The sequence below is a fragment of the Oreochromis niloticus genome, linkage group LG22, assembly GCF_001858045.2.
Source record: "Oreochromis niloticus isolate F11D_XX linkage group LG22, O_niloticus_UMD_NMBU, whole genome shotgun sequence".
In the NCBI taxonomy this organism is placed as follows: Eukaryota; Metazoa; Chordata; class Actinopteri; order Cichliformes; family Cichlidae; genus Oreochromis; species Oreochromis niloticus.
In genome coordinates, this window is record NC_031985.2 from 29,268,891 (window position 1) to 29,294,094 (window position 25,204).

A 25,204-nucleotide genomic window follows, 5' to 3' on the forward strand; every position below is an offset into this window, starting at 1 on the left:
AACCAGATGTCCTTACTGAATCATCAGAGCTGAACTGGTGATGGAGAAACAGGTTTACCCTTTAGGTGACATGAATGAGTTGAAGGGAAGTTATGAACTGTTTCTGAGAGACAAATAAACACCAAGCTCCTTTTTTTGTGTAGCTGACAGCTGGTAACTGTGCATGAAGTGCAGGGGCGGATCTAGCAAAGCTTTTGCCAGGGGGCCAGGTAGGGCATTAACAGAGAAAGGTGGACACAAAGATATACTTTTCTTTCTTACTCTCATATAAAATATTTAGCTTTTATTAAATAGTTATCTGAATCTTACAACCAAAGTTTGTATAATAATACACAAGATTGGCTGTAGACAATTGTTCATCATTCAGAACACTGTGTAAAAATAACAAAAAGTGAATGTGAAAGTGCATAAATATTTATTTTACGTGTTTGATGTGTGTGGTGGGGCGTGGTCTGCAGTGCCGCTGCAGGGGAGGTGGACCCACCTGAGCGGCATCGGCAATCACGCCTCTCGGGCGTAGCCTGTGCTCTCTCGGCTGTTTTTTGGGTGTGTGTTGGGCTGTGAGTTGAAAAGCTACAGCTGGCTGTGTGGGTACACCAACCATGTGTGAAAAGTGGTCCATAACGTAATGGTTCAAAGCGTGTTCATGCAAACATTGTCGGGGTCTGCCGTGATACAATGGGACTTCTGCTCATGAACCTGTGTGCACAGCGTCTGCAAATCGGGGCTGTACGAAGTCACCTCATCTTTACCCAAAACTGTAAGCTGTCATCTGTGAGGCGCGAGCGGTGTTTGTTTTTACCATAATTCATGGTGGAGAATGGCTGCTCTGCTGAGTTTTGCTGTCTGTAGCCGTATGAATGGCAAACTACACTGATTAGCAGCGGCATAGGCACACTTAAAATTTCTTCTGAAATTTTCGCTTTCTAGTCTTAATTTGTTCTTTAAGGACAAATAGATCCCAAGGTAAATTATGAATATAACTATGTATTTATTCACTGCTATCTGGCATTTAAGTGACTTGAGCACCAGGGGCCTGTTTAAGAAGTTTCGGAATTAGAGTAACTATCAGAACAAGTAAATGAAAACCAGCACCACCTCCATTTTGGCGGTATTCCATTCCACCTGGGCTGAGGAATATCAATGTATGTTAGTGCTGACCAAGATGGTCATCAGAAGGAAGAGCAAGTGAAGAGTAATTTAAATGTCATTTTTCCATAGCTGCATCTGCAAAACAAAAAACAAAAAACGAAACAACAACCCTCAAAGTTCAAATCTGTGAACTTGGACTTTTGACATTAATCTTGAGGTCAACTTTTCTGTTGTGCAGATTTGCACCTCAATTTGTGCTTTGATGGCAACATTATGAACTTGAAAATGAAACTAGATCAGTCATTTGTCATGCTGTAATCAGCCACATTGATGTGGAAAAATGTCTTTGACAGTAAGGATTTTGTTAGATATGAATATTTGGAAAACAAAAGACTGAAATTACTACTGGATTTATTCAGGTTGTAAGTTTGACTTAAGCCTGCAAATGGTGTCAGTGTGTTCTGACATTTCATGTTGAAATGCAATTGTTAAAAAACAAACAACCAACTACTTTCACTAACTGCACCTGAACCAGTTCACTGACCCAGTTTCATTTTCAAGTTCAAACATTCAGAAGTAAAAATTCTGAACCTTGACATGCCATTTGCATTTTGTCTAACAGAATACAGCTCAGTGACTAGATTTTAAAGTTGAATACCAATTTGATTTCTAAGGCCCTGAAAGTGCCAGGTTCAAATTGTCCTACTTGTCCTGTTCACTAACCCTACAGTCATGGAATGTTATCAGCAGGGAAATTGTCTTACTGTTTATTTATTGTTTGTTTTTTCTTTTTTTTTTTGTACTTCCCCCAGTGACACAAACCCAAAGAACCAAGTGGAGTGCAGATGAAATCCAGGCAGTGGAGAAAACACTGAATGCATACATTAGAGCTGGAAAGGTTCCTGGGAAGGCTCAGTGTGTTGAGTGTATTGAGGCTTCATCAGTGGCACTTAAAGACAGGACCTGGAAGGCAGTAAAGTTTTATGTTAAGAACCGCATTGATTCCTTGAAACGAATCTCTCAAAAGAAGAAGTAGGCTTTGATAGGAACATTTACCTGTTCAATGTTTTAACTTAGTTCCTATCATTATTGCAATAGAGCAATAGTTTTTTGCTACATATTTCTATTCCAAGCAGTTGTGGTTATTTTGGCTTGAAACGCTGTTGAAATTTGGAAATAAAATTTCATTTCAGCTTTAAGTGTGAAGTGCCATCTATTTAGAGGAGTTGAGACAAATGCAATACGTCACGGTAGTTTTTAGAACCCAGACCAAGATCAATACAATAACATGTCATAGGGGAGATTTATATGGAACGCCAGGACTGCCATAATGAATTAATTAAATACACCATTAAATAATTAATTAAATGTGGCAATAATTAATTAAAATTGGAATTAATTAATTAAATAAATAGTTATGACACGTAATTAATTAATTATTGACACATTTAATTAATTATTTATGTATTTCACATTTTAATTAATTATTGACACATTTAATTAATTAATTATTGACACATTAAATTAATTATTTATGTATTTCACATTTTAATTAATTATTGACACATTTAATTAATTATTTAATGATATATTTATTTATTTCATTTTGGCAGTCCTGGCGCCTGGCTCTCATCATGAATTAATTTTATCTGTCAGCCTCACCCATCAAACTCAGGGGGCAGGGTTAACGCTGCCCATGCAGCTTCTCTAACATTTGATTGGTTGCCGTGCAAAGTAAGTCAAAACAGGTCGATCCTAGATAATCGATTGCTTCTGTAGACTTGAGGCAGCCAGGTATCCCAGAATGCATTTCAAATCACAGGCAGCAATGGTGGTAGTGTAGTTTTAAAATACCCCGTTTTTCTGTCACCAACTACACTTTTAACAGTGTTTTAGCCGCGAATGTCGCGCCGTAATCTTCACATGTCTGGTCAGGTTGTCAACATAGAACATGTTTGCAAAAGTGCTCAGATGTTTTCAGAGATTTCACTAGCTCCTGCTAACAGTCAGCATGCAGAGTGCACCGAGGGGGTTACGTCAACCGGTTTGTTTACATATTCCACTCTCCGTGTTCCACGTTGCATTCGCATATTCTCATTTTCACCGAACGATCGTCTCTTTCCGCCTGGTCTTGTGTGTCTGTGCTTCTGTAACATAAAGAGCGAGCTGACATTTTTCTCACGAAACCAGCGATCAGCTGAGCAGGCCCTCGGTTTACCTGCATGCATCCTCCTCCTCACCTGTCAGCTGTTTAACACCTGCTGCTAATTCAAGAAACACGCCCACGTTACCTGGTGATAGTCACAATTTAACTGGGCAGCTGGTGCTCGATATAACGCAATGTCAGCGCATTTTTCTGCACAAAATAAGTAAATATAGTATTTCTCCCGAGCGCAGAGCTGCTGGAGCTCGTTTCCTTACAGAGCAATAGGCAAACCCACTTTATCGGCGGCTGATGTCCAATCACCGCACACAGCTTTGAAACCTCACCTGAGTTTTAGCTCTCAGTGGTTAAACGCTGGACTTAATTCACTCAGGTTTTGTCTGTCGGGTCACGTTTACTTCACTGTTTTATTTCCAACTGAGCAAATCGGTTTGGCTGAGGCTAAAGTTACGTTTCATAACTGCATTGTTGTACAGACGTTTAATGGTTCACTGGCACATGTGTTAGACTGAACTATTCGCTTTTCTTTATCTGGTGTGTTTTGGCTTTGAGCAGAGTTTCCAACAGCATGTTCATAATGCAGACTGCAACCTGGACAGAAATATTATATCATCTGTTTTTTTATATTCAACTGTATTCTAAGCACCAGCGATCTGTTAGAATTTTTAGAGTTTACCTAACTAAAAATAAATGAGGTTAACATATAATTTGTGTGATTTTTTTTCTCTCTCTCTCTCTCTCTCTCTTTTTTTTTTTTTGCTTTTTCGGTCATGTTATGTTTAACTGTCAAAGGCTTGTTACAAACTATGAAACACATCGTGCAGACTTCTGGATGTTAGAAGAAAACTAACACTGCTCATGAATGAGACTAAAGCCAGGAAGGTGTCCTTTAAAACTAAACATGTTAGTAGGACCTCCCTATTTATATCATAGTTTATGATATAGCACGTGTATTTCAGTAATAGCCTACTTATTTCAGTGTAGTAGTGAACAGTCACACAGCTCACGTGGGCGTTATCTGTGATACTATACTATATACTACTAATATACTATAATTTATCCAAGTTAACTTCAGTTAACCATTCAGACGGTTCTTTTGCAATGAAAAACATAAGCACCCATGCTGCCAGTAGGTTTCTGCTGTGCCAGCTGTTTACATTACAGCTGCTTATGCAGTAACCATGGTAACCACGGACTCTGAGCGGCTGGATCGACGGAGGTCAGACAACAATTTTACACGTATGATCTTAAAACAGGACACAGCCACTATACGTCCTGGCCTCATATCAAATGTGAACGCAGACTGAGTCTATGTTTGACGTTTGCTTTATATCTAATCTTCCTCTCAAACATTTAAACAGCAGCGAGTCTGCAGCTGAAGGAATACAAACTCAAACTGTCGGAACAGGTTCGATCGTGGATTCATTTGGTAATTTATTAAATGTATAACTGTTAGTCTAATCTGCTGCTGAGTCTCTTACACTGATGAAAATGCAGAAAACACAGATCACGAACACCTGTTCAACCAATCACTTTCATTCCACTTTGATCTGTGACAAACTGACGGTTCATCTCTGTTACAGTGTTGCGTTAGACTGCTATAATTTTTTGTTCGTATGCTGTAGATTTTCACGTCTCTGGAATAGTTGGCAGTAATAAGGATGCTTTTCTGTAAAATCATATTGATATGACCCGTGAATTATTCGTAGATGACAGTTAGATAGTCAGCTGGGAAACTCTGTTAACTCATAGAGCTGAAGATATCGTGGATATGCTGACCTCGCTCCGTGGTGTACAGGGCCGTTTACCCTCATGATTAATATTCACGATAAAAATATTAGCCGAACATCATGAAGTCTGTATGTGTTTCATAGTGTAGAACAACCTTTGTACAGTTAAAGCCAGCAGTTACTACATGACGGAAACACCAACGTTATCTCTTTTATGCGTTTATACACAGGTCACGCTGATTACTGAACAAAAACCCAAAGATCAGCTGTTAATCGGATTTCTTTGCTCTCTCTCCTCCTTAAACATTTTTTTAATGTTAGTTATAATTCAGAATTGGCGACTGAAACACGTAGGACACATACGAACATCAGGAAATAAAATCCCGATAAATATAACCTCAGTAAAAGAAGTCAGTGTCAGCGGGGGTTATTACAGCTGTGTACCGGGGCCTGCGCTTTGTCGGCGGTAATAACAGCTCGATTGCTTGCGAGGCGAGCGGGTCTATCCCACGCTTTGCCATGAGACTGGGCAGACATCTCCGAAATCATCGAAGCACTTTTGCAAAGAGGCTATATCTTGACAAACGACCAGACATACGAAGATTAAACCACTACATTCTCGGCTAAAAAATATTAAAACGGTATTTGGTGACACACAAACAGGGTTTTTTCAAAGTTCAGTTCTGTTAGTTTCCACATGCCGGTTGTGCTAAAAACAATGGCCACCAGGCCAAAGCAATGGTTTTGACTCGATCAGCGTTAACCCCGCCCCCTGAGTTTGATGGGTGAAGCTGACAGATAAAATTAATTCATGGTGAGAGCCAGGCGCCAGGACTGCCAAAATGAAATAAATAAATATATCATTAAATAAATACATAATTAATTAAATGTGTCAATAATTAATTAATTAAATGTGTCAATAATTAATTAAAATGTGAAATACATAAATAATTAAATGTGTCAATAATTAATTAATTACATGTGTCATAACTATTTAATTAATTAATTCCAATTTTAATTAATTATTGCCACATTTAATTAATTATTTAATGGTGTATTTAATTAATTCATTATGGCAGTCCTGGCGTTCCATAGATTTATAGCTTTATATTACAATGTTCCAAAGTTCTTGTTCATTCACCCAAGTATCTGGCCACACAGTTCCATCTCTGGTAGAAGATGTCCAACTTCAGTTGCAAGCTTGCTGTCATTCGTTCCATTGTGCTATGGATGGTGAGGTTGTTTGTTTCCAATTCGTCACGGTAGTTTTAAAACATTTATTCTGTAAAACCTTCTCCATCAAAGACAAGTGGGTATTTTTCTTTAAACTGCAGTACTGTTCAATCATTTCAATCTGCATACAAATCAAATATAAATGCTCTCAACAAAAGTAGTCATACAAATATAAGTGTTTTTGATTTGAAAGATACGACCTTTAATACTGGCCTTATCCAAAGATTAAGTCCTTGGACTTTATTACATGCAATTAAGGACAAGGAAGTAAAATCTGTAACAGTGACCCCTGGTGGTGGTTTCTTATACAGTGTAATGTAGGGGTCCCCACCGGGATAGAAAAACCTGACAGAAAATTAAAAAGAAAACTTCAGAAATGCCAGTGAGCACGTGTATTTCTGGCATTCAAAAAATCCTAGAAAACGGCTGAGGCTGTGTTGAAGCCTGTATTTCACAAGAAAAAAAAACAAAACAAAAAAAAAACAAACCAAAAAAAAAACAAAAACAAACACGAGGTCCCCACGGGTTCCATTTTTTTCATGTGACAATCGAGGTCCCCACATGGCATGGTTTACAAGTGTGTGTGTGTGTGTGTTTGTTTTTCGTTTTAGGAGGACAATTTTCAAGACAAATCAAAGAGCCATGAGGACCCTCTGTTACAGGAGGACATTTTGCTGTCCTCATAAAATTGACCTTTTAAAACAGTTTCTGGGCATGTTTTAATACCCAAAAAGTGTTTTTCTCAAAAGTCTTTGTAAACCAAAAACTTGACACATGTTGTATATTTGTGTGTCCGCCACTGCCCCCTGTCGGTTGGAGTTGTCCCCGCATGCCGCACACACAAGCGCGGGAAATTATACACGAGCGTGGGACATTATACACATCGCGCGAAATTAGAAGCTGCGCATGCGCATTTTAGCATTACCCATTTAGACCGTTGATATTTACATCAATGATTTAGACTGACTGATTGATGGATGAATAAGAAGCGCCCAATTTTGGCAGAGTTTTGACACGCTTTGGAGAAAAGGTAAGAAGGTAATTATAAAACTTTTAAAAGACGGACGTTCTGACAGACACAGTGCTTCAGAGTAGGCACAGCCGTGGTGAGGCGGCAGGTGAGGGAACGACGACGAGGTACGGTGGAAAGCATACGGCGGAGAGCGCACCGCGGGGACCGGACCACGACGAGGTGAGGACGGCGGAGCGGGCCGGAGCACGTGGAACGGTTCACGGAGGTCACAGCAACACGCGGGGCGGGGATTCCCGGACTGTCCCAAGCACCGGGATCGTTTTTTTTACCCTGGCCTAATCTCATCACTTGTTTCAAGGTAAGAAATTACACAAGTGTGTGATGTTTCACTGAGTTTGAAAGAAGGCCTTTTTCACTACAAGATCACTTGTTTAATGTAAAATGGCCGCTACTACTACAACTACTATAAGTACTACTTCTGTAACTAGTAACTACTACTAGTACTACTACCTATTGTACTAATGGTAGGAGTAGTAGTAGTTGTAGTAGATGCAGTTGTAGTAGCAGTAGTACTCACACCTGTCACACCTGTCTTTTTTGTGGTAGTTGGAGCTGTTTTCCTCCTGTTCTGTTTTGAGATGATTATTTAAGATATTAAAAGATGATCTTTGCCCAAATACCAAGGAAACATTGGAAGGCAAATACAAATAAACTTTTTTAGATTTATGAAATTAAATTGAGACAGTATTGATGTCACTCTGCACACATTTGTTTATAAAATATTGTAAAAAAAACAAACAAAAAACATTATTTTTGTTTTGCTCTCTTATAGTTGTGTTGATGAAGCACATTATTCCTGAGAGATCTAAAGCTTAGTTTGACAGACAGGTTTAGGCTAAGTCAGAGTTAGGCTTTAGTTAAATTAGGACATTTAAGTATCTTTAATATCTGCAAGTGCATGCTTTCTGTTAAAACAACTCAGACATCAGCCTTGTCTGTGTCTGTTATGTGAATGTAATGAAAGCATAGAACTCAATTGAAACAGTTTCAGTATCCATGCTATTAGTGAAATAAGAAAAATTGGGTGGAGCATGTCAGATACTTGACTTAATCAACACAGGTGGAACACAGTCAAGTTAATCTGCACAAATACAGCCTCGCCCCCATCCATTTATCTGTTAACCAGAATCCCTCCAGCACTCATCACCAAACTAAAATAACCTTAAACTAATAATACGCTAACATGGGGGGTGCTTCTCATTCAGGCTTTACTATTGCCCTTGTAAGCATAAAGGCTTGAAGTTTTGATGTTGTTTACATTTTTATCTTAATTTCCTTAGCAAATCATGTCACGGAGAACCACTCCCCTTCAGGATGCCATTAATCACATCCTTGCAAGAAGAGACAAGAATTCAATGTTAGAAATCAAATTTATTAATTCAGTTAAAGGTGAGTGACTTTGACACACTGCAGGCTAGACTGAGGGGTTACGCATCCCCAGTGGTGACCTGTACAAACATCAATATAAATTAAAATTAAAGGTATTTTAATAATAATTTAGTTATTAGCGAGCCTGGCTATTTATGTTTTCTGCACTTGTTTTCTTTATTATATATGTAGAATTGAAAAAAGCACATGTCCAACATTGCATACTTGCAATTTACAGATATACATATTTAATGAATTGATTATTTGCAGTGCTGCCACGCCTGTGTCTCTAATATGGTTGTGTCTTCAGGTCGTGGCATCTTCACTTTAGCCAATTTCAAACAAGGAGACTTTGTGGTCGAGTATAGAGGGGAGCTTATTGATGCAACTGAAGCTGAACACAGACGTAACCTGTACCCCAGCGCATGTTCAGTCTTCATGTTTGAATTCATATGGAAGCAGAAGACATTGTGGTAAATTCCAAATGACTGAATGTTTACATTTCTATTGCAAGGTCAGGATTTCTGAAGCAAACATCTCATATTGCTCTTTAACGAGTCCTTACCTCTAGTACCCGGCCCCGTCAGTCCCCAGAATCTATAGAAGGGGGAGTGACGGACCCGTGGAATAGCGGGATCTCATTCTTACTAAGGCTCCGTCATTTCCCGGTGACCCTGTGGTCCCCGGGAACTTGCGGTACTGGGGACTGACAGGACTCCCACATATGCTGAGGGCCCGTTAGTCCCCGTATTCAGCCTGTGTGTGCCTTCTCTAATACACACTCACGGGCGTAATGTACGGGGTTAGAGGGGTAATAATATAAGCCTACATTTTACAGCTAAGACAGTGTGCTCACGCTGCTGTGAAGATTTAAAATATAATATAGAGATAGAGAAAATAAGAGAAAATTCAAATGGCCAGGGCTGAATGAGCGGCCCGGTGTCTGTGCGCATTTGGCACATGTGGACACGGAGACTCGTGCACTGTTATACTGTGTCCAAAACTACTGTATAATATGTACAATGCCAAAATAGTACATGTCAAGTGTTCTCTGTCTGTGAGGTAGGTAGATGGATAGGTAGGTAGATGGATGGCTTGATGGATAGGTGAAAAACCTTTCAACACAAAAAATAAAGAACATTTCATTAATCATTCAGATAAATTAAATGCATTATACAGAAGACAAATGAAATAACAAAAATATACACTTCAGTAAAGCCACTTTTGTCTAAACTATAATTTATCCTAGTTTTACATTCATTAGTTTTTAAATCAGAGGTGAGTAATTTCAAACAACGAAGATGAAATAAACTGTGGTCTACCTTGCATTTTTTACACTTTCTGTAACAATTACATTTTTAAAGTATACATTTTAGAGTTTACAAATATTTTAATAAAGACTTTAACCAAGGATTTTCTTTTACAAAGAATTATTTTCCTTAAATTAAACCAAACATATTTACACTAGTTTTAAGATTTAACCAAGGATTTGGGGTAATTACTTTTAGTATTAATTAACATAAATGTGTGGGAAACACTATTTACATAAACAATTTATTCAAACTTAAACATTTATTTTAATATCAATATAATTTTTTAAACTTAAATGCAGTAACTATTTCCCAAAGCATAAATACATTTCCACAATTGAGCTTCCATAGTTCCCAAACATATAAGCAGCAAATATGAGTCCGAGCTTACCGATAGCCCGTCTAACTCAAAGTCTTCCTCACAGTGGAAAGTGGATTGTGCTTGGTTTGCTGTCCTCTCAGTATGTCGCACTCGGGTCAAATGACTGCTGCATGCATTTTAAGGTCTACTAGGCACGCCCGCCCTTGATTGCTCTAATTCAACTCACCTGGCGGAGCAGTGCGCACCAGGCTGCGCTTAGCTGTAGATTGCACAAGGTCTAATCAGCGGCCACGCGCAAGCAGCAGCACAGAGCAGGTAGTGGGCAAGAGAAGAGAAGAGAAGAGAAGAGAAGAGAAGAGAAGAGAAGAGAAGAGTAACAGCCACACCTACACCTACACCTACTAGGTCAGCGCGACAGTACAACAAAACCACGTTTAAGCTCTAAGCACAAGTAGAAGCGCAAACACTTATCTCAGTCAGAAAGCAACGCGTCCTTGACTGATGGACCCTCTTTAACTTATCAACTATGCATTTAACAACTAAACTTGTATTGGATGTTGTGTTTGTGTTGGTGCTTAAAAATTATAGTATAGTTCATAGGCGTGTCACTATAAATGTTTGTTTAATGTATGTTTCCAAATTTGCAGTATTGATGGAGCACTTGAAGATGGGTCATTTGGGCGACTAGTAAACGATGAACACAGGACACCAAATTGCAGAATGAAGTTGATTGAAGCAGAAGGGAAGCCACATCTCTGCCTTTTTGCACTGAAGGAAATTGCGGCAGGAAGTGAAATTACTTATGACTATGGTGGGAAAGAATGGCCCTGGCGGAAAAAGGTGGGTCATTTAAAAAAAATTTTCGCCCTATGAATTGTTGTTTAAAACCTACATATCTAGATGTCACAATTAGGGCTGCAACTAACGATTATTTCAATAATCGATTAGTTGTCGATTAATCGATTAGTTGTTTCAGCCCTAGTCACAATATTTAAATGTCCTCTTGGTGGTATTCAATCTGGTTTAACTAAATCTTGAATTTGTATGACTTTCCCAAGTGATGATTGCAAGCTTATCTGTTTTGTGTCCCCTCCACAAGTGTGTTTTACTGAGTGGCCACACACTGGAGGTGAAACAGTGAAAGCATCAGTTTGAGCTCAGATGTCATTATGAGGCTGATGGACAGTGTCCTTGAAAACCTTGGGTTTTTCTGTGTCAGACATATACATGCACCTTTTACTCACAGTCACTTTAGCTTCTTAGTATTGTCTTACTTTGGCTTCACTTAACTAGGTAAGGGTTAATCACTCGGTTTCCTTGCAGTTAGGGTGAGAGTTAGAACTGTATTTAACTGAAGGTGAAACAGAAAATGCTTAACTATGTGTGTGTGTCTGACACAGACAAACTCAAGGTATGTGAGAACACTGTCCTGACATTTGAGCTCAAACTGAGTCTTTCACTGTTTCATCTCCAGTGTTTGGCATACTCAGAAAAACACACGGGTTGAGGGGACACTGGTTAGAAAAGACCACTCGTAGTGGATTAAATACATTTCCACTGTAGCTGCCAGATGTTTACAATATTTGTTCTACTTTTCATACCCAGCTAAAGATCGCAAGCATCCCTTCTGGTCAACAGTGTGTTGCAGAGCCTATTGCCCATGACGTGGAGCACCATGTGATCTCTACAGACTCATTCACAGGTGAGTCCCTGCTTGAGTAAGCACTACCTGTTAAACCCTGGGGTCTTGCAAAGCACTATGCCTCCATGTCTTGTGTTCTCTTCTACAGACAGAGAATTAAGAGCAGAGTGTCAGTCATCTAGACCTACAGCAGACAACTCTGAGCATGAGGTTAGCATGGATTCATCTGTTTACTAAAGATTGTATCAATGTGTAGTTTGGTAAATAGTGTGGTTTGTAAAGATCATGTTTATCAATTGATTACAATTATACTGCATGTACAGTCTTTAAATCATTGTAAGTACAGGTAGTCATCATTTAACATTGCATTTCCCTCTCAACATCATTTGGGTGTTTTAAGGTTTGACTGAGAGTGTCCCTCTTGATCAGATGGACACTGTACCATTGATGCTTGTTCATCTTTGCATCTTTTTAGGTGCATTCTGTTGGAGGTCAGCATGGCACTTCTTCTCTGAAAGAGTTAATTGGTGAAGTTGGTGTCCAGTATCAGGAGTTGTCACCCCAAGCGTTCTCAGAAGAACTTACCAGTGGTCAGTTTTGAGTAAATGTTGTTAACTTCTGGCAATGCATGACATGCCTGAAGGTTTGCTGCATGAAAAATGTGCCAGTATTGGGACATTTCTGATGATTCTATAGTGTCTTGATGGATATTTTGAGTAGAATTGTAACAGTCAGGGATGTGAATTGATTGCGTTATGCGTAGATGTGTTTTTTTGACTTAACGAAAGTCAAGCACTGAATCTCCATGTGTTCCCTTGTACAGAGAGCAAATCGAAAGAGGTGCCACAATCATCCAGAGCTGTGCCTAATGACTCTGCTTGTGAGGTGAGTTGAAATTGACCTTTGTTTTAAAATTGACCAATGGTTAGAAGTGTTATGGTGTTTACATGAAACTCCATTTTGAGTATTTTAGCAAACATCTGGCAGCGGTGGTGGAAATGTCCTCTATTTAGAACAGGAGGTCTTTTCTAACCACAGTGTCCCCTTAACAAGTGTGTTTTACTGAGTGGCCACACACTGGAGGTGAAACAGTGAAAGCATCAGTTTGAGCTCAGATGTCATTATGAGGCTGATGGACAGTGTCCTTGAAAACCTTGGGTTTTTCTGTGTCAGACATATACATGCACCTTTTACTCACAGTCACTTTAGCTTCTTAGTATTTTACTTTTGCTTCATCTAAATAGATTCCCCTCTCTCTAACTCACAAATCTCAGGAATTGAATAGATATGCTTCACTATTTTATCTAAAAAGTAACTCCTATCTCCCTTTCCATCTCTCCTGAAGGATTGGTAGAAAATATGTAAAACGGTCAAACATTTTTAATTCGTCATAAAATATTGCACGGTGGCACGGTGGTTAGCACTGTTGCCGCACAGCAAGAAGGTCCTGAGTTCAATTCCAACATAAGGCTGGGGTCTTTCTGTGTGGAGTTTGCATGTTCTCCCCGTGTTTGCGTGGGTTCTCTCCGGGTACTCCGGCTTCCTCCCACTGTCCAAAGACATGCAACTTGTGGGGATAGGTTAATTGGATAAACCAAATTGCCATTAGGTGTGAATGTGCGAGCGAATGTGAGTGTGAATGGTTGTCTGTCCTTGTGTGTTAGCCCTGCGACAGACTGGCGACCTGTCCAGGGTGTACCCCGCCTCTCGCCCTATGACAGCTGGGATAGGCTCCAGCGCCCCCCGCGACCCTGAAAAGGAGAAGCAGAAGCGGATGGATGGATGGATGGATGGATGGATAAAATATTTGGGTAACAATGTTTTATGTTTCATTTCATGTTTTTAATTTTTTCCAGTGTACAATTCATAGGCTGGTATTTGAATCGGTGAAACTTGACAAATGCGGGATATGCCATTCACCTTTGACAGCTATCAGATGGCACGGTCTAAGATGCAAGCGTAAGTGTATTATTTATCTTGTGTTAATTAATGCATTTTTTCACTATACCATAAGTTACCATGAGTCAGGTCTACATTTTCATATGTAAAGAATAAAAAAAATCACTTCAAAGTTTTATCAATTCAAACCATTGCAATGATACACAGTGTAATGGCAGATACTATCACATATCATGCATTTGAGTTTGTCTGCTTAGTGTGGCAGAGAACAGAGAGCATACTGTAATAATGTATATTGCCCTCTTACTCTTTGTTGATTAGACTGTTGAACTTTACAACTTTAAATCTTTGTTTCACTCTTTCAACATCAAGCTCATATAAGCTAAATAAGCATCTCACCGCGCGCAAGGCATGCCGGTCCGGGTCAAGGGTCACGACTACCCAGCGTGCATCGTAAACAGTAAACACGGCCGCGTGTAATAGCGATATTGAATATTTTGAGCATCCTAAAGTCAATGTTTTAAAAGAATTTGGTACGAAACGGGGATACAGTGCTGCTGGGAAGAGAAAGAAAGAACTCGTGGCCCTCGCTTGGGCGTTTTCACTACAAAAAGCCCCTATAGTTTTAACAAAACAGCAGGAGCGGGAGGCTATGCTACCTTGGATATAAGTCTCTGCTCGAGATCGAGACTGACAGTTGTCAGATGACAATTCCAGATCCCTTAGAGCTGAGAGAAGGTTGGTACAATGAATCGACAGCTGCAAATAAACTTTCACTTTCAAAGCCTCATATCCGGAGCCATCAGCCTCTGTGGTGCCCGGAGACGCTCGTGCGGGGTTTGGCCACTGACGTCTGGCAACCCTGGCACAGCACTTCCCCGTAGGCCTATATCCATGGATGTATTAAAAGAACCAAGCCTATATCTGACGGAGAAGTATAATTCAGCCTTTACATCGTGGGTAGTGGTGTACTCTGACCCGGCCGCGCCGTGCATGCGTACTGACAATGCTGATTTAGCTTATTTGTGATGTTACAATGCAAAAACCACAGTTCCTGATTTGATCTGTTATATAAAGATAAAGCAAAATGCACAAATGTTTAATTATATTTAAGAGAGTATCAACATGTATGAAGTAAACTGCCCTCAAGTCTGTTTGTCATTCTGTAATTACACATATACACACAAACTTGGAAGATGATGTTTGATGATAATAAACCCTTTGAGTAAACATTGCATCAAACTTGCAAACTTCTTACAATGTCAATATAGGAAGCCCAATAAGGTACTGGGTCTGATTAATCCAGACCTATTCCAATAGATCAATCAGGCAATTTGCAATACAAATGCTTGATGGTGTCTCTACACATTTTCAATGACTTTTTAGTAGAAGTCCTTTTCATCTCAATCCTTATTAATTAATGTAGGATAAACATTTTAGCTTTTCTGTTTCTCATTAGATCATTCTGCCAGAAGTCTTTGAGCCAAGAATGCATTCTGAAACATGGCCTATGTGGCCCATAATGAGTAGTTTGGTCAGGTCAATTTAAGATAAGATATCCTTTATTTTTATATATATATATATATATATATATATATATATATAGTTTACTAATTAGTCTGTTTTTAAAATAACAATGTTTTATATCTCAAATCTGATGAAAAAAATTGATTATTAGGATGATGCAGTATATCATATTCATAAGTTTAAAATGTGTCTTAAACTTAAAAAAAAATCTGCTTTTTATTCTGAATTATGCGTTGGTTTTAAATTCACTTTATGCTTGTTTATATTTAGTGGTCTTAGTGAATATAATTTGTGATGTGTGGGATCGCTACTTTTTAAATTATAACTTAATGAATCATCGGTTGTTGTCTAATGCTGTGGTTTCTTTGTATTTGTAGAATGCCGTTGTGTGTGGCATAAGATCTGCCTCCAGACATCTTCAGAAGACTGGGATATGTCCGACGTAAGTGTACAGTGAAATTCAACCTGGAAAGACTCAGATACGGAGAAAGAATTAGACATGCTTTATTGAACATTAAATATTTGGCGGTCAGACCCCAGCGGGAAAACTGTTGATAAAAGCATTGCTGATTGAAGTAGGAGGTCTTCCCCGGGGTCTGGACACTGGTGGTGGTATGGAGGCAGGGGGCAAGCATGGGGTGCAGGGGTGGTGGAGGGGTGCGAAAACGCTGAGAAGGCCGAGCTATGGGTGAAAGAGCTTAAATGCCCGGATGCTGAATGGAGGCGTAAGTGCGAGGGAGCTCCGGATTGGCTGCGCCGGAGTGAGCAGCTGAAGGGAGTTGAGATGATGATGATGATGATGATGATGTGCAGGTGTGTCTCCCAGGTTGAATTTACGCAGGCTTCATTATAATATAGTTAATATTGACGTAGATGCAGTTCGTGAAGATTGCCACATGTTGCTTGCTCTTCCTTTTTCTTTCATCACAAAATTATAAGGATAATCAGTTTTGTAAGTGTTGTCTCAGAGAATTGAAAGCAGAGAGATTTTGGACTGGATAGAGTGTAGAAGTTATGTGAGAGAGGCCAGAAATAAATAAACACATTGTAAAAAATATTACTTAATTTTATTATAATCCTTTGTTAAAAAAACAAAACAAAAAACAGTTTCATACAATCTAGTCTCAAAGGTTTTACAAATTTTGATCTGTGGGGGTCATTGTGGGAGGGGCTCTGGGACCAGGTTAGGGCTGGTGTCTTAGTTTTTTTGTTTTGTGTTTGTTTTTTTTGTTAATGTCATTGTTCAAAAAATATAAATTGGATATTAGAAATGGGACAAATATCAAAAAAGTACTGAATCGATCACAGATTGCAAATTGATCAAGCAGAATCAAAATACTTGCACAAAATACATATCTGCTGCACATTTTCTTCTTTAAATCAGGAGGTATTTCTTAGTACTTTTAAGACATCTAGAGACTTTGGTTTACGTCCCGAGCTCTGTGACGTGAACAATTTAGCATTTATCCTTCCCATGTTTATTTCTGTTATTTAATCTATGCTGTATTTACGAACAGGGTGATGTCTCATCTGATGAAGAATACATCCCAAATTCTGCATCAGATTCAGAAAGCTCAGGAACAGAGTTGTCTATTGAGTTACCTGGACCATCAAAAAACTCCCATGCTGCTAGCATGCCTGATTTATGCGTTACTTTTGCTGAAAAAGAACAGACCATGGATGTTAAGAACAACTTTGAGCACATTTTGAATGATCTTGAAACTACTGATGATCTTCATCCCGACCAAGAACCAGACAGCTCAGAGTCATGCCAGCAGAAAACAAAAGATGCATGTAGCGAAAAGAGTACTGTGGATATTAGCCAAAATGAATCCCCAACCAAGTCAACAAAATTAATCAAAAGCACAGTCAATTTTTGTTTTGCGTGTGGAAAACCTCAAACAAAATTTGCACGTCATCTGGAGACGCATGTAAATGAAAATGCTGAAGTCGCCCAGGTGCTTCAGTTACCCAAATCATCAAAGGACAGAAAAGTTCATCTTGAAAGGTTACGAAACCTTGGTAACTTCAAGCACAACTCTGCTGTTAAAACCACAGGATCAGGTTGTCTTAAAGTGAAAAGGATCTCAAAAAAGAGCAGCAGCAGCGCTGAGACATACGAATACTGCTTATACTGTAAGGGTATGATATCCAGAAAAGAAGTTTCTCGGCATATGAAAAGATGTGCTTTAAGACCAGAGAATAATGCTGAAGAGAAGCTGAAAGATAGAGTCTTTGGTATAGCATCTACTCAATCCACAATGTCTCAGCCAATTTCAAGTGAACTCTACTCAGTACTGGGCAAGATGCACAAGGATGATGTGTCTAGTGCAATAAGGAATGATCATTATATTATGCAGTTGGCTCAGTCTCTTTTTAATAAGCATGGAAGTGACAGATCAAAGCATGAGTATATAAGACAGAAAGTAAGGGAACTTGGGAGATTACTTGTGACTTTGCGTCACACAACAAGAATCCATAATATGGAAGAGGCAATAAAACCAGCCAACTTCTTTATTCTTACTAATGCTGTCAAGAGAGTTTCAGGTTTTGATACTGAAACCAGCACATTCAAAGCCCCAAGTTTGGCCCTGAAGCTTGGACATTCTCTCAGAAAAATAAGTGATATTATCATGTGTCGTGCTCTCATGGAAGAGGATCAAGAGGCGATCGATTCAATCAGGAGGTTTCACACACTTCATGAAACAAAGTGGTCTGAATTAGTTTCCCATTCAGCCTTATCAAACCTGAGTGAGGCAAAATACAACAAGGTCGACAGCCTTCCACTGACCAGAGATGTTCAGAAGCTGCAGTTATATCTTGGTCAGCAAGTGGAATCGGCTAGGGAGAAACTAGGTGATAACCCAACAGCAGGAACTTATGCAGCACTAGCAAAGGTGATCCTTTGTCAAGTGATTTTGTTCAATAGGAGGAGGGAAGGTGAAGTAGCACGTATGACTGTCAAAAATTTTGAAGATCGTGACATGTCCAAACTAAACGAAGACATCAGCTCTGGGCTTACAGAAGTTGAGAAAAGGCTTTGCCAACAGTTTGCCAGAGTGGAACTGAAGGGGAAAAAAGGACGAAAGGTGGCTGTGATCCTGACTTCTGATATGACCGATAACCTGTCACTCCTCGTTAGTAAGAGGAAAGAGTGCGGGGTATCTGAAAACAATATGTACCTTTTCGCCATTCCTTGTAGTGATGGTCACTACAGAGGGCAGTTTGGTCAGTTTGCAGATGCTTGCGGAGCTGAACATCCTCAGAACCTCAGATCAACTAACCTTCGCAAACAGATTGCCACGATAAGCCAAGTCATGAACTTGAAAGATAATGAACTAGACCAGCTGGCCGATTTCCTCGGCCATGACATTAGGGTCCATAGAGAATACTATCGACTGCCCCAATCAACAATTCAGCTGGCTAAGATCTCCAAGTTGCTCATGGCCATGGAGAAGGGAAGTGTGAAGGATATTCAAGGAAAAACTCTGGATGAAATTGGTGGTATGCATGGTTTATATGTTGTTAAATCGGCTTGGTGTTTGTGAATATGGTTGGTCTAATAACATTTTTTTCAATTTTATAGATGACATAGATGGGATGGCTACTGGATCACAGCAACTCCCTGATGCTTCCACATTGCGAGGTACTGAAATTATTGTATTCTGTGTTATAGACTTTGCAGTTGTATTGATAAAATATTTAAAATTTACATTTTTATATATTTAGATAATGTTATTGCAGTTCTGTTTGTACTTTGCTGTGTAGTTAATACCATTTACAGTGAGGAAAGTAAATATTTGCTATTTTGCAAGTTCTCCCACTTAGAAATCATGGAGGGATCTGAAATTTTCAGCGTTGGTACATGTCCACTGTGAGAGACAGAATCTAAAAGAAAATTCCGGAAATCACAATGTATGATTTTATTAAAATATTTTTGTATATTACTGCTTAAAATAAGTATTTGAACACTTGCTTATCATGCAGATTTCTGACCCTCAAAGACCTGTTATTCTGCTTTTAAACAGTCCAACTACACTCTGCTCATGATTCTAATTTAGCAGCACCTGTTTGATGCCGTTAGCTTTCATAAAGACACATGTGCACCCCACAATCTGTCAAAAGTGTTGCAGCAACATGAGTAAAACCAAAGAGCTGTCCAACGACACAAGACACAAAACTTTAGACCTTCACAAAGCTGGAAAGGGCTCCAGAGCCACTGCCAAGCAGCTCGGTGCGCGACAGTGCGCGTGCACGCATGTGCGTGTGCGCGATGGAGCGCGTGCAGGTGACTGTGCGTACCCTCTGCAAGACTCCTGCAGGCGCCCCTGAATGGAAGAGGCTAATGTCTTCCTCGGACTGGAGCCCCACGTAAGATCTCAGCTCGTGGGGTGTCAGTGATGCTAAGAAAGGTGAAGAATCAGCCCAGAACTACACGGGACGAGCTGGTCAATGACCTGAAGAGAGCTGGGACCACCGTTGGCAAGGCTACTATCAGTAATACACTGAGACGTCATGGTTTAAAATCATTCATCACACTGAAGGTTCCCCTTCTTAAGCCAACCCATGTCCAGGCCCGTCTGAAGTTTGCCAGGGACCATCTGGATGATCCAGAGTCATGGGAGAAAGTCCTGTGGTCAGATGAGACCAAAATAAAACTTTTTGGTCTAAACTCCATTGTTGGGGTTTGGAGGAAGAAGGAGGATGAGTCTCATCCCAATAATACCATCCTACAGTGAAGCATGAGGGTGGAAACATCATGCTCTGGGCTGTTTTTCTGCACAGGGGACAGGACCACTGCACTGTATTAAGGAGAAGATAAACGGGGAAATGGATTGTGAGATTTTGGGCCAAAACGTCCTTCCCTCAGTCAGAGCATTGAAGATGGGTTCTGGCTGGGTCTTTCAACAAGACAAAGACCTGAAGCACTCAGCCAGGAAAACCAAGGAGTGGCTCCGTAAGAGGCATTTCAAGGTTCTGGAGTGGCCTCACTAGTCTCCAGACCTCAGTCCAATAGAAAATCTGTGGATGGAATTAAGTCTGTGTTGGCCCAAAACATGACAGATCTACAGAAGATCTGTGTGGAGGAGTGGGTCAAAAGACCTTCTGCAATGTGTGCAAACCTGGTGAAGAACTACAGGAACTGTTTGGCCGCTGTAGTTGTTAACAAAGGCAATATTAATATAGTTTGACTCAAGTGTTCAAATACTTATTTTACAAAGAAATATACAAAAAACTTGTTATAAAATCATACAATGTGATTTCCGGAGTTTTCTTTTAGATTATGTCTCTCACAGTGGACATGTACCTATGATGAAAATTTCAGACCCCTCCATGATTTCTAAGTGGGAGAACTCGCAAAATAGCAGGGTGTTCAAATACTTACTTTCCTCACTGTATATTATATATATATATATATATATATATTGTTAAGGTTCAAAAGTTGGAGAAAAGGAGTACGGAGGGCTCACAAGCAAATAACAACTCTGGTCCGGAAGATGTGGTCAAAGCAAAGATTTATTGATTACACGCGTGGAGTCCGAAGCTGGGCAAAGTCAGCAATCGAACTGAACTCACGATGATTAAACAAAGGTTTTATATGGGTACAATAACAAAGCCCCCCCCTCTTTTGCAAAAATAGACAAAGTACAGCTTACATCACTTAAACCACAAAATGTTCCTGCTAACTTTAACATAGTTTTACAGAACATCACGTCTCATCTCCATCCCGGTGTCGCCCCACGTACGCTTCCTTATCTTCCTGTAGATCAGGTATACTTCCTGTAAGCCTCTGACAATCTGCCGGCACAATTTGCAATTGCAGCAAAAACACATCTTGACTTCTTACCTACCAAAATAGATCTTTTATGGTGTGTGTGTGTGTGTGTATGTGAGAGTGTGTGTATGTGTGGGTGCCTGCTGTGTAGGCTATGTATGTGTCATGACCCCCGTCTGCACCTTTGCTAACCTCACACTGCTCGTCTTAGCCAGACATCGGGCCTGTGCACCTACACAGCTGAACTCTGTGTGATCTCTAGGGTAAATGTCACACTCGAACCATGAAGGAAACTTACTCAAACTGAACTGAAACTTAAAACTTACTCAACAGATATAAGGTATAAATGATAAAAACTTAAATCTTAACTTTAAAGAATATAAGTAATAAAAGATAAAAATCACTCCAGGCGTATGTAAGCAGGTGTGTTGCCATTCCTTTCAGAGCTCCTGTCCTCCTCACCGTGTATTGGCTGATCCTTAACGTCTGCCAAGAGTTTCTGACCTTCCCTCGACCAGGAGCCACAGCTCTTTAATAAGCTCAAATGCAATCATGTGTAAAAGATTAAAATCATTTTCATAACAAAAGTTCTCTCTTCTCAGATGTACCAATATGTTTGCTCGTCTCTACTACAGTTCAATCATTGAAAATCACACTGATCAGCATGCTTTGTGGAAATTACAGATTACATCATGGCAAAAGCATTTTCCAGACCTCTCATATATATATATATATATATATATATATATATATATATATATATACATACACACACACACACACACACACACACACACACACACACACACACACACACACACACACACACACACACATATGTGTATGTATGTATGTATGTATGTATGTATGTGTATATATATATATATATATATATATATATATATATGTATATATATATATATGTATATATGTATGTATATATATATGTATGTATATATGTATGTATATATATATGTATGTATATATATATATATGTATATATATATATATGTATATATGTATGTATATATATATATGTATGTATATATATATATGTAGGTATGTATATATATGTGTATATATATATGTGTATATATATATGTGTGTATATATATATATACACACACACACACACACACACACACACACACACACACACACACACACACACACACACACACACACACATATACATATATATATATATATATATATGTAGGTATGTATATATATATGTATATATGTGTATATATATATATATATATATATATATATATATATATATATATATATATATATATATATATATATATATATATATATATATACATATATACACATATATACATATATATATACATATATACATACCTACATATATATATGTATGTATGTGTGTATGTGTGTATGTGTGTATGTATGTATATATGTATATGTATATATATATGTATATATGTATATATGTATGTATATGTATATATATGTGTATATATATATATACGTGTGTGTGTGTGTGTATATTATATATGTGTGTGTGTGTGTGTGTGTGTGTGTGTGTGTGTGTGTATATATACATTTTTTTTTTTTTTTTTTTGCTAGAAAAATCTATCAATGACAATGAAGAAATATTAACTTCTGTGACTTCTGATTTGCCTCACTTCTCCGAGACTGCAGCTCAAGGTACATTTTCAATGCTGTACTCAAAGTTTGCCCAACATATCTTATGTAATGAGCTGGGATCTGTGAGTTAGTCCTGTTCAGAGACAAATCCAGTGAAATGTGCAGTAACGTATTTTAACAGCGCACATCACGTATGATAACGATGCTCTCTTGTTTCATTAATGCCACTTGCATCTCTGTTTTTCATTGCATTAAAAATGAAATCAGACTTTACTATTAACACTACTATGCTGATTATGATAACCTGGGATTGTGTATAGAACAATATTACTAACCATCAGTACATTTTTACATGGTCGATTGTTAGTTGTTCCATTCCTAATTGTGACACTAATGCTTTATGACTAGTATTTTGATGCTTCATCAGTTTTGGCCAAGCAAGATTTGGCCTGTGCAAAATCTACATCATTTCCCAGTAAACTTATTACCCAAGGTATTGTTGACTTCATCCAGTTCAGCAGCATTGCCATGTGTATAGTTAGTATAATAGAACTGGCTGTCACTGTCCCCTCTGTGCCCATGGTGTTTGATTGGTAGGCAGAAAGCCTCTTTAAGCCCATACATTTATACTGTGCAATATTTTTTAGATGACCAGGGGAATGATGCCTGTGTGACTTCTGGTTCACCTCCTGTCCCTGACTCAGTTACTAAAGGTATGATATAAATCAGATGCCATGTCCATCACTAGGCACTATGTGCAGTCAACACCAACATCATGTGGTTAGACATTATATAACATATAAAGAAGCTGAATGTATTTTGTGTTTACCAAGCAGTGTGATGAACTATCATGTTAATGAAAACAATCAAACTTTAAATTTTATCAGGTCTACAGTCTATTTATTATCACACACAATTTGTTTAGACAAGTACCAGCTTGTTTTCACAGTTTTGAACACCATCTCTACCTACAAGTGCATCTCACATGATCTTTTTAAACTTCAAATTTGTTTTGTTTTATTGAACAGGTTTACGTGTTTCATCAAGGCGGTGTGTGAAGAGACCATGGTCTGAGGAGGAGATAGGAGCGGTGATGAAACATATGAAGCCTTTTATTGAAAACGGTATCACTGTCACCAACCAGCAGTGTCTGAAGTGCAAAGAAAAGGAACAACCTATCTTGGAGACGAGATCTATTCAAAACATTCGAGATTTTGTGCGCAACAGAGGACTGGCCTTTAAAAAAAATAAATAAATGTTAAACACTAAATGCACTTTTTGACAGTCTGAGCCTTTACCTTTCTGGGCCTGATTTCAAGGTTAGTGTTCTCCATTCAAAAAGTATGTAGTTGACTTCACTGTGCTCACAGGCAGTGTTTTGTTTTGATGTGTGGTTAGCCTGAGTCTTTTAATGCCAGGATTCACTTTTATTTTCCTTCAATAATTGTTACAATGCTGTCCTTTTAAGGAATTGATTATTGAGTTGGTTATATTAAATATAGTTCAGTAATTCAACAAATGTGTTGTGTGTTGATATAAGTCTTATGTATAAGTCATGGTGTCAGCCCGACTCACCCCTGGTGTGCAAAGGTGCTGTTTTATTGGTCAGCCACTCAGTGCCAGTTTCTTCAGGACAATGAAAAACTCTATAATACATAGTTTGTTCTAGTTGATGCAAGCACTGTTGTGTTATGCTTCTAGTTGTTTTAATGACACTTTGACCACCTGTTAGTAGATCACAACAGATATGATCTGTGGTGTTTTATGTAAGCTTGTATGTCAGATTGTAATGCTCATCAGAGAAAACCAAAATGTAGTCTTTTTATTATTTTTTTAATTTATTCATCCATCCATCTTCAACCGCTTATCCGAGGCCGGGTCGCGGGGGCAGCAGCCTAAGCAAATTTATTCAATTTTACTATAATGTATCAGTCACAGTCTTATAATACACGTTCTTTTCTAAGAAGGTTATACTTAGTGCATGTGTGAGTATATGTACAGTGAACTGGCTTTACACACCATGTGTCCTTTTAAACCAGATTTACTCAGTGTGTGTGTGTGTACAGTAGACTGGCTTTACACACCATGTGTCCCTTCAGAACAGACTATACTTTGTGTATATGTATGATGACATCACTGACCTTGTACACCAGACTGTCCTTATAGACCGAGCTACAGAAAAGTCTGTACAAACCACCAGAATGTCTGAAAAAAAAATAGCCTTTTTTATATCTCAGTCGAGCAAAGAAAATGTTTAAATTTTAAGTTGTGTATAGGTTTGCTGATTTTTGATATGCATATTGTAGCTCTAGCACCTCTGGAACCCGGTGTCCCCATAGCCCTATGTCCAGTCTGATTTGCCAAAAATTTCAGAAATTGTCCCTCTAACCCAAGAAACGTACGTACGTGTGTGTGTGTGTGTGTGTGTGTGCGTTGGTAAACATGTATTAGCTGGACATTTCGTCTGAATACACACCACACTAGAAGG

General features: G+C 38.8%; 1 protein-coding gene across 1 annotated transcript; it reads left to right on the plus strand.

The window, feature by feature from the left end:
• The first annotated feature begins 7,430 nt into the window (after nucleotides 1-7,430).
• On the plus strand, nucleotides 7,431-25,113 carry LOC109194549 (uncharacterized). Its single transcript, XM_019355445.2, has 15 exons — nucleotides 7,431-7,550; nucleotides 8,533-8,641; nucleotides 8,931-9,093; nucleotides 10,900-11,092; nucleotides 11,858-11,954; nucleotides 12,043-12,104; nucleotides 12,370-12,484; nucleotides 12,718-12,779; nucleotides 13,751-13,853; nucleotides 15,698-15,762; nucleotides 16,838-18,824; nucleotides 18,907-18,966; nucleotides 22,696-22,776; nucleotides 23,364-23,429; nucleotides 23,745-25,113. Exons 2-15 carry the CDS (start codon nucleotides 8,539-8,541, stop codon nucleotides 23,969-23,971), a joined length of 3,384 nt encoding a protein of 1,127 aa, XP_019210990.1. The 5' UTR covers nucleotides 7,431-7,550; nucleotides 8,533-8,538; the 3' UTR covers nucleotides 23,972-25,113.
• Nucleotides 25,114-25,204: the final 91 nt, after the last annotated feature.